Source organism: Callionymus lyra, chromosome 14 (genome assembly GCF_982586985.1).
Source record: "Callionymus lyra chromosome 14, fCalLyr1.hap1.1, whole genome shotgun sequence".
NCBI lineage: Eukaryota > Metazoa > Chordata > Actinopteri > Syngnathiformes > Callionymidae > Callionymus > Callionymus lyra.
In genome coordinates, this window is record NC_141831.1 from 4986556 (window position 1) to 4996874 (window position 10319).

The 10319-nt window shown below is 43.3% G+C and overlaps 2 protein-coding genes across 2 annotated transcripts; both read right to left on the reverse strand.

Annotated features, from left to right (window-relative positions):
* Positions 1 to 2608: 2608 nt before the first annotated feature.
* On the reverse strand, positions 2609 to 3973 carry cldn3c (claudin 3c). Its single transcript, XM_087806811.1, has one exon. The coding sequence runs from the start codon at positions 3918 to 3920 to the stop codon at positions 3273 to 3275; it is 648 nt and encodes a 215-aa protein (XP_087662937.1). The 5' UTR covers positions 3921 to 3973; the 3' UTR covers positions 2609 to 3272.
* A 4061-nt stretch (positions 3974 to 8034) lies between these two features.
* LOC148065778 (claudin-4-like) lies at positions 8035 to 9358 on the reverse strand. The gene has a single exon (XM_087806810.1). It carries the CDS (start codon positions 9298 to 9300, stop codon positions 8626 to 8628), a length of 675 nt encoding a protein of 224 aa, XP_087662936.1. The 5' UTR covers positions 9301 to 9358; the 3' UTR covers positions 8035 to 8625.
* Positions 9359 to 10319: the final 961 nt, after the last annotated feature.

Sequence of the window (10319 nt, forward strand, 5' to 3'; positions counted from 1 at the left end):
GATACAGTGGTGACTAAGACCGAGAGGATACAGTGGTGACTGAGGGTGAGAGGATACAGTGGTGACTAAGACCGAGAGGATACAGTGATGACTGAGGATGAGAGGATACAGTGATGACTAAGACCGAGAGGATACAGAGATGACTGAGGGTGAGAGGATAAAGTGATGACTGAGGATGAGAGGATACAGTGATGACTAAGACCGAGAGGATACAGTGATGGCTGAGGGTGAGAGGATACAGTGATGACTGAGGATGAGAGGATACAGTGATGACTAAGACCAAGAGGATACAGAGATGACTGAGGGTGAGAGGATACAGTGATGACTGAGGGTGAGAGGATACAGTGGTGACTGAGGATGAGAGGATACAGTGATGACTAAGACCGAGAGGATACAGTGATGGCTGAGGATGAGAGGATACAGTGATGACTAAGACCGAGAGGATACAGAGATGACTGAGGATGAGCGGATACAGTGAGTCCAACAGCTTTTAAAGCTGATGTTTGGACATATTTTGGTTTCAAAACAAACAAAAGCAGATATTTTGGTCAACTGATCACGAATATTGTAACAATTGTACTAGAATTGTACCAGTGAGATAAAAAAAAATATAGAAATACTTCAATATCACAATATCTTTTTTTAATGCTAGAGTATGGATATTAAACAGTACTGTTCCAACTTTTACTTTTTTGCTTTTAACTCATATTTTATTGGCATCGTAGTTATTATATGGTTCATAATATTCCAATAACTTATGTATTAAAATGAAATATTAATGTATTTTATTTACAATTAACAAATATTCACAGCACTTGTTTGTGTTGCAATTAATCTTCCGGCCTCTAGAGGGCATCAGTCATTACAACCTCCACAGCTAAAGGAACAATGAGATCCTGACGATGACTGAGGACGAGAGGATACAGTGAGTCCAGCAGCTTTTAAAGCTGATGTTTGGACATATTTTGGTTTGAAAACAAATGAAAGCAGTTACGACTTCGTCAAGAGTCATGTGGTCTGTAAATACTACAACACCAGAGTCAAGTACTGGACAATACTACACATATATACTTGTTACTACACTATCACAACACCAGAGTCAAGTACTGGACAATACTACACATATATACTTGTTACTATACTATCACAACACCAGAGTCAAGTACTGGACAATACTACACATATATACTTGTTACTATACTATCACAACACCAGAGTCAAGTACTGGACAATACTACACATATGTACTTGTTACTACACGATCACAACACCAGAGTCAAGTACTGGACAATACTACACATATATACTTGTTAGTACACTATCACAACACCAGAGTCAAGTACTCCACAATACTCCACATATATCCTTGTATCTACAGTATCACGATATATCGTATCGTTGTATCGTGATACGTATCAACACACTCTTGACAATATACACCCCTTATATTTAAATATTTATGGGATGGATACTTCTACATGATTAAAAAAAAAAATTAACATTATAAAATCAAAATATAATGTCGGTCTAACGAAATAAACATACTTTTACAAGTATAAAAAACTAATTTTGATATAGAACTTTTAGTGTAGTAGTAGTTTATGGTAACTAACTTGGTGGATTGAAACTTGGTGGTAAACATTTTTAAAAAAAGAACGTCCATCCGTATGAAAATTGCAGGACTACATTTTAAAAAAGATAGAACTTAAGAAGAAAGAAAAGGTAAAATATAAAGGATTAATTGAGTATTTGTTGCTGGACTCACCTGTGTAAGTGGGCGTGGCCTCCATTGATTCTAAAGTAATTCAGGTGAGTTCCTCTCTCTCAACTGTACTTCATTTAATCATCAAGTAAACACAGCCTGACGTTTGTGTTTCGGTTCAACTGTGTTCGTGTGTGTTTGTTGACACAAGCGTCAGGTCATGTGACCAGCAGCACCTGCCACACCTGAGGCAGGTGCGACGGAACAAAGACCCGCCGATTCATCGAGACCAATCGAAAAAAAACACCACAAAATAAAATCTTATTTTGAAAAAAGTCACTTTATTTCATGTTTCAACGTCAGAAAAACAACTTTATAAGAACTATTTACACGATCAACATCCTGGTGCTTCGGAGTCAAACATCCTTCAACCGTCGCTGCCCTCGGGCGTCGCACCAAAGTCACCGAGTCAACACACGAAAGATGCTTGTGTATGTACAAAAAAAAAAAGAAGGCCTAAATACAATTCAACAAACACAACACAAACACACACACCGTCTTGAAATGTTACAACAAAGTTACAACAACAGTTGGACTGACGGGAGGATAGTGTTGCTTCCTCAGGCTCTTCTGCGGTCAGAGCTTCAGTTTCAGTCTCGGCTGAAACTCTCTTAAGCAAATATGACACACACACACACACACACACACACACACACACACACACACACACACACACACACACTCACACACACTCACACACACTCACACACCACACACACACACACACACACACACACACACACACACACACACACACACACTCACACACACTCACACACCACACACACACACACACACACACACACACACACACACACTCACACACACTCACACACACTCACACACCACACACACACACACACACACACACACACACACACACTCACACACACTCACACACACACTCACACACACCCCCACACACACCCCCACACACACCCACACACACACACTCACACAAACACACCCCCCCACACACACCCCCACACTCACACACACTCACACACACACACACACACACTCACACACACTCACACACTCACACACACTCACACACTCACACACACTCACACACACACACACACCCACACACACACCCCCACACTCACACACACTCACACTCACACACACACATACTCACACACACACACACACACACTCACACACACACACACCCCCACACACACACCCCCACACTCACACACACTCACACTCACACACACACATACTCACACACACACACACACACACTCACACACACACACACCCCCACACACACGCCCCCACACTCACACACACACACCCGCGCACACAACAATCACACATTCAAATCCATGTAAAACGAGAACTGGCTCTTCCTCCTCTTGGTTTCAACCGAAGGTTTCTGCAGAACACGACACCACGACACACTCTAGACTAAGAAAACAAAAAATGGCTTCATGTCGGAGTCTCTGAGAAGGTTCTTCGCCCCTCGACGGTCACACACGCAAACATTCAGCTTCGCACGGTTTCAGACGTAATCTTTCCGGTCGTAGGCGCCGGTGCCGGTGCTGCGCGGCGCCGAGTAGGCCATCCTGGGCGGCTTGTAGCGCTTCTCCTTGGGCGGGCAGCTGCTGCACAGCAGGGCGCCGCCGATCAGCAGCAGCGCCGCCGCCGCCCAGCCCAGGTAGAGCGCCGCGCCCATCTCCCGCCGCTGACCCGACACCACCACCGGGTTGTAGAAGTTCTGGACGATGACGCTGGCCGTCCAGGACACGGGGATGAGCACCAGCAGCCCCGCCAGGAGGAAGAAGATCCCGGAGATGATCATGACCTTGGCTTTAGTTGGGGCGTCCTCGATGCAGTTGGTGCACTTGGCGCCCACGACGCCGATCAGGACCCCCAGCACGCCCAGGATGATGGCGATGATCATCATGGCCCGCGAGGCCTGCAGCTCCCGGGCCAGCGCCAGCATGGAGTCGTAGACCTTGCACTGCATCTGGCCCGTGCTCTGGTGCACGCAGTTCATCCAGAGACCCTCCCAGATGGACTGGGCCGTGATGATGTTGGCGCCGATGAAGGCCGACACCCTCCACATGGGCAGCGCGCAGGTCACGATGGCGAGGATGAACCCGATGACCCCGAGGCAGATGCCCACCAGCTCCAGACCCATGGACATGGTGGCTCTCTGTAGTCTGAAGGAGCTGCTGCTGCTGCTGTGAGACCGTGATGTTGCTCTGAGCCGCTGCCAAGGAAACGGATCCTTTATATGTCAGGTGTGTGAAGAGGCGTCGCCTGATGAAGACACAAAGAGGCGTCGAACACACAACCACCTGTTGGGAGGAGGAGAGCTGGAGGCAGGAGGGATGGGATGGAAAGAGTGCGTGTGTTTGTGAGTGATTGTGTGTGTGTGTGTGCGTGTGTTTGTGTGTGTGTGTTTGTGAGTGTGTTTGTGAGTGATTGTGTGTGTGTGAGTGTGTGTGTGCGTGTGTTTGTGTGTGTGTGTTTGTGAGTGTGTTTGTGAGTGTGTGTGTGTGTGTGCGTGTGTGTTTGTGAGTGTGTTTGTGAGTGTGTGTGTGTGTGTGCGTGTGTGTGTTTGTGAGTGTGTTTGTGAGTGTGTGTGTGCATGTGTGTCAGTGTGTGTGTGTTTGTGTGTGTGTTAGTGTGTGTTTGTGTGTGTGCGCGTGTGTGTGTGTTTGTGTGTGTGTGTTTGTGTGTTAGTGTGTGTGTGCGTGTGTGTGTGTGCGTGTGTGTTAGTGTGTGTGTTTGTGTGTGTGTCTGTGTGTTTGTGTGTGTATGCGTGTGTTAGTGTATGTGTGTGTGTGTGTCTGTGTGTTTGTGTGTGTGTGCATGTGAGTGTGAGTGTGTGTTTGTGTGTGTGTGCGCGTGTGTGTGTGTTTGTGTGTGTGTGTTTGTGTGTTAGTGTGTGTGCGTGTGTGTTAGTGTGTGTGTTTGTGTGTGTGTCTGTGTGTTTGTGTGTGTATGCGTGTGTTAGTGTATGTGTGTGTGTCTGTGTGTGTGTTTGTGTGTGTGTGCATGTGAGTGTGAGTGTGTGTTTGTGTGTGTGTGAGTTTGTGTGAGTGTGCGTGTGTGTGTACGTGTGTGAGTGTGTGTGTCTGTGTGTTTGTGTGTTTGTGTGTGTTTGAGCGTGTGTGTGTTTATGCGTGTGTGTGTGCGTGTGTACGTGTGTGAGTGTGTGTGTCTGTGTGTTTGTGTGTGTGTTAGCATGTGTGTGTGTGTTTATGCATGTGTGTTTGTGTGTGTGTCTGTGTGTGTGTGTGTGTGTGTGTGTGCTTGTCAACTGTCAACACAAACCCATCAACACAACAACAGCTGCACAGGTGTTCAGAGATGATTCTACGATGCATGTTCTTAGCTTCAGGCTAACTGCTAACACATTAGCATCACAATGCTGCGTTCAAGAACAGCTGCTGTTGTTGTCGACACAATGTCGTCCTCTTGAGAAGATAAATAGTGGCAGAACTGTGGAAAAATAAAAGCAAACTCTAGGGTTTGGTTCTGCTTAGGTTTCAATCGCTGCGTGTAACAAGCCACGGTACGGAAGCGAAGAAAGCTACAAATTTGTGAAGGTAGGATAATAGTTTCAAGGTTTTTCTAGCAAAATACTTGATGGTTGCGTGAACCAATCAGAGCCCAGAACTTACAGCAGGAAACTTGAATGAAATTCCCCTTTTTTGAGTTTTTGTAACAGTCTTGTAATCTTTTTACTTTTTACCTACTTCCACGTTGGATAAATGGCTAAAATTCTTCCTCCTCTGTCCACCATTTTTGACTTCCCACTAACTTTAGACCCCTGACAAGTGTCTTCTGTGACGTTAACAGATGAATAGCTTGAACAGTGACATGTGTAACACATTTACATTGATTTTCATTGCTCAAGATAAAGAGATTATTGAAGATTGAAGACTTTATTGATAAATAAAGACCTTTAATAAAGGTTTTTAGCAAGTTTCAGCTGAACATGACCCGGAAGGACATTGAAATAAAAGTTTTTAAGACGTTAATTTGTATTAAATGCAGTTTTAAACAATGTTTTACCTTTTTTTTTTGTCTTTTTTTTAAAGTAAATCGGAGGCTAGAGTGTGAGTTGTAAGGATCATTTCATTTATTTGCTGATCCTAAACCCGTCGCGTCTTCCTGTTCCAGGCTCGGCTTCTGGTAAAAGGTCTGCAGGAAACCGGTGTAACTGCACCAAGAGCAAATAAGAAAGAAAACATTTTCACCTTCAGCATACAGACACCGTGATCCTCTCGGTATCGGTTCTATACGCATCACTGTGCAAACACCTGGAGCGACAACATTGAGTTTTGGATGGTTTTTGTTCAAAACAAGGGGTCGTGTTTTAGGGCGAGGAACCCCCGAGTTCTCACGGCAGGAGGAATAATCCACACACCTGGAGGCAGAAACAACATCTTCATCTCCGGCGTTTGTGTCACAACATCTTAATGATCACTCTCTGTGTGTGTGTGTGTGTGTGGGGGTGTGTGTGTGTGTGTGTGTGTGTGTGTGTGTGTGTGTGTGTGTGTTCGACACATGTTGTGTTTCCAAAACGTTCTTGTGAGACACGATCAGACAAACAAGAGCTTGCGGACTTAAATATACCAACGATTATTCGAAGGATTTTAATTGAATATGATAGTTACAAGGTGTTGCTACTGTTAGCATGTGCTATAAAATAAAACAATGTACAATAATATCTTTAAAAGTGGCCTCAAAAACCTGTAAAATACATTATTACATGACTCAAGTTCTGCCCCATTGCTATCGTGTAAGTGAAACTATTAAACTAACCATGTTTATTATTTACTTTCAGTTGTTCTTTTAGTTGCTAATTTAATGGCATTTATTTTATTTCTTCACTCTTTTGGCCCCGATTTGTAAATACATACATTCAATTACATCAAGATAATATTCACTTGAATTCTCTGTATTGATCAAACTTGTGTGTTTGTTGGTATAGCTTTAGCAAGGTAGCATATTTGCTAAAATCTTTAAAAACAATATCAGCTCCTTACTTGTGTCGTATTCTTACTTATATTTACTTATATTAAACATCAAATGATTCGCTTAAGACTTGAAATATTCGACCTTATGTGATGCTAGCTCCTTGCTACTCACCGTTAGCAAGTTGTTAGCATCACTAAGGCGTTATCAATGATGTAGCATGTAGCACGCTAACGATACCAGGGAACACATCATGATTCTCCGTTTATCAATGGCTGTGTATTCATCTGTAAAATCAACTTTTCCCTGTGTTTACATCTTTGATTTACTTTAAAATGTTTGTTTCCTTAACCATTTTTGAATGTTTATTGTTATTATTATTACTATTAGTAATAATAATAATAATTCACAAGTACTCTTGTTGTGCTTAAATTCACAAAATTACAAGTATTGTATTGTTTTATAAGTAGTTAATATCACTTTATAATATAAAAACGAAAGTTTTCCAGACCAGGACAATGTGCAGACTATCAAACAACTTTATTACGTTCAACTGTACATAAAACTTGTTTAAGATCCGTTTTGTAAAATATATTTTTATCCTCTTTTCTTCCATTTCTTTTTGTACATTTTATGAAATGCTTTTTTTTTCTACAGAACATATTAAAATAAAATAAAATAATAAAAATGAATTGTTATACAATGAAATTAAACGAAATCTTTAAACTTTCCTTTGAATTTGAATCAGAAGAATCATGAGAGTACATAGAGTTGTAACTAATTAAAATAAGGCATATTGTTTTATTATTATTTTAATCATTATGTTGGGAAATTTGGTCTTTTCTATTTTTGAAATATCATTAAAAGTTTGTAATGCTGTCCTGCAACAAACAAGTTTTATTTTAAAAAAAAACTGTTTAAATCTGCACTAGAATTTAAACTATTTAAACGACTTGCTATCAAGACTAGTTACTTTTATACACCTTTGTGTCAACATCTTTTGAATAAAACAATGTTTTTAAAATCCATTTTTAAAAGATTCATTGTGTGTCTTGTGTATCTGTGGATCCATTACTGTGCATTAATATCGTTACCATTTGAACGCAGTCGTGTCTATAGAAGGCCTTCAGTGCTTGTGCTGTAAAATACTAGTTTGTTGTGTACAAATAGGTCACTTATTATATGGTGTAGAGACGGAACAAAGTGAAGCAGCTGCTTCCACAATACACCGCTTTGACTATGCAAATCAGGAACAAGTGGTTTTGTTTTTGTGTTTCCTCGTATAATTCAAAGACAAATAAAAATACATGTGTTTTCTTAGGACAAATGTTTATTATACAACAAACATCCCAAACTTTTCATAAAAATAAAAATATAGCTCGTCAAATACACCCATAAACATTTAAAGTTATTTAACATTCATTTACAAGAATAATTTAACACACATTTCATTAAGCTTCACACAACTGTTACATTTTGAGTATAAAAGTGCACGACAAGCGCATTTTCAAGAACTAAGAAGTAAAAATGTTTTTCAATTTCGTCAAGATCGTAATCAATCGGAGGTCATTTCCTCGACCTTGGAGCTCCATTTGTTGTTGCGGTGTAAAGTTTTCCATCCGTGTCTAATCATTACAAAAACTGTCGCACACCGAACCGCGGTCGTAAATGTCAACACAAAACTCTCCGTGTTCTACGTCCAGATCATCCTGGATTTGTACAAAAATAAATAGTTTTTTTACATAAAGTTTTTCTACTAAACTGTACTCGGTCATGTTTACTCCTCAATAAACAAAAAATTACGTGTGATTATCGTTTCAGTTCAGTTTAGAGAAAAAACATTCGTAAACAATATATGAAATTACTGCACAAAGAAGTCCAGAGTATCAAAAGTATTTACAAAAAACAGTCCCGCAGGTTCAGACGTAGTCCCTCCTGTTGTAGGAGCTCTGGGCCGTGGACCTCGGGGGGGCGGCGGAGTACGCCACTCGACTCTGAGGGTTGACGGTGTAGCGCAGCGGTTTCTCTTCTCGCGGCGGGCAGCTGCAGCACAGGATGGCGCCCCCTACCATCAGGAGGGCGGCGGCCGCCCAGCCCAGGTACAGCGCCGCGCCGATCTCCATCTTCTGCCCGCTGGGGATGATGGGACTGTAGAACTCCAGCACGATGGTGTTCGCCGACCAGGACACGGGGACCAGCTGCGCCACCGACGCCACGATGAACGCCACGCCCGACGCCACCATCACCCGGGCCTTCACCGACTCCTCCTCGATGCAGTTGGTGCACTTGGCGCCCACCAGGGAGATGAAGAGGGCGATCATGCCCACGATGACGGTGACCACGGTCAGCGCCCGGGCGGCCTGCAGGTCCTGAGGCAGCGCCAGCATGGAGTCGTAGACCTTGCACTGCATCTGGCCCGTGCTCTGGACCACGCAGCTCATCCACAGACCCTCCCAGTAGACCTGCGCCGTCACGATGTTGGCGCCGATGAACGCCGACACCCTCCACATGGGCAGCGCGCAGCTCACCACGCTCAGCAACCACCCCAGCATGGACAGGGTCACGCCGGCCAGCTCCAGTCCGAAGGACGCCATTCTCGGTCAATCGTTGGGTCTTGGGCGTCGATTATATTCCCGGGATCTTCTTCCTCGTCGACCGACTCACTCACTGGCTGTCGTCCGTCTCCTGCAGTTCTTAAGGCGTCGAAGAGGCTTATCGTGATATTGTTTTATTACTTAGAGACTGACCCTCCTCCACGATGACATCACTCCCCGTCCTAAGCCAATCGGGAGAGTCGGAGGCTTTGGCCTCCTTTACTACCTAGGAGTGGGGGGGTGCGTTTTTCAAATGGAGTATTTTTATGGCTTAACCTTTTGACCATGGTAGCGCTGGGTGTGTCGCGTTTATTGCTGTCAATGATCGGCCAGAGAGCAGCGAGTTATGTGGTTGATGGGTGACCACGGCGAGGGGGGATCGACTGGAACATGTCGGTGTCGTCCGGATAGATCGAGGAAAAACAAAGTTGGAAGGATTGTCGGAGCAGACATGTCGAAGTCTCACTTCGGTTGATAGCAAAGCTGTCGACAGAGATACTGTAGTATCTGCGGAGATTTACGACACATACGTCGACGGGATCGAAACAGGGTGTGGCAGCCGTGGGGTGGTTTGAATCACGATTATGATGATTAATTCAAAATGAATCTGCTTTTAAACTTAAAGCAGCCAAAATATGAAACACGAGCCAAACTATACCCAGTGATCTTTAGCCATATCGTGGTCGACCTTCTAAGTTCTCGCTGCTTCTCTGATTTTTTATTTGCACACGTTACTACATGTTTAAATAAGTTATGTACTTATGGTGCCAACCAATCAATGAACTCCCATGATGCCTTTCTACACACTGTATTTAAAGACGACTGAGTTGTCGCGACAATACCGTATTTAAATTCTGTGTAAAAAAGTGTGAGCGGTTGGCTGGGCGGCAAAGCATTACGGGAGCTGTACACGTCAACGTTACTGAGAGGGTTGTTGAGAGGGATGTTACTCACATGCAGTGTCAAATTCAAAAGTGTATAACCTTGTGATTTATACATTTTAAATTTCGTTTTCGTTC

Bases quoted from the DNA above. Each gene is read 5' to 3' on its own strand.
- cldn3c (XM_087806811.1), bottom strand. From the start codon at position 3,920: ATGTCCATGGGTCTGGAGCTGGTGGGCATCTGCCTCGGGGTCATCGGG.
- LOC148065778 (XM_087806810.1), bottom strand. From the start codon at position 9,300: ATGGCGTCCTTCGGACTGGAGCTGGCCGGCGTGACCCTGTCCATGCTG.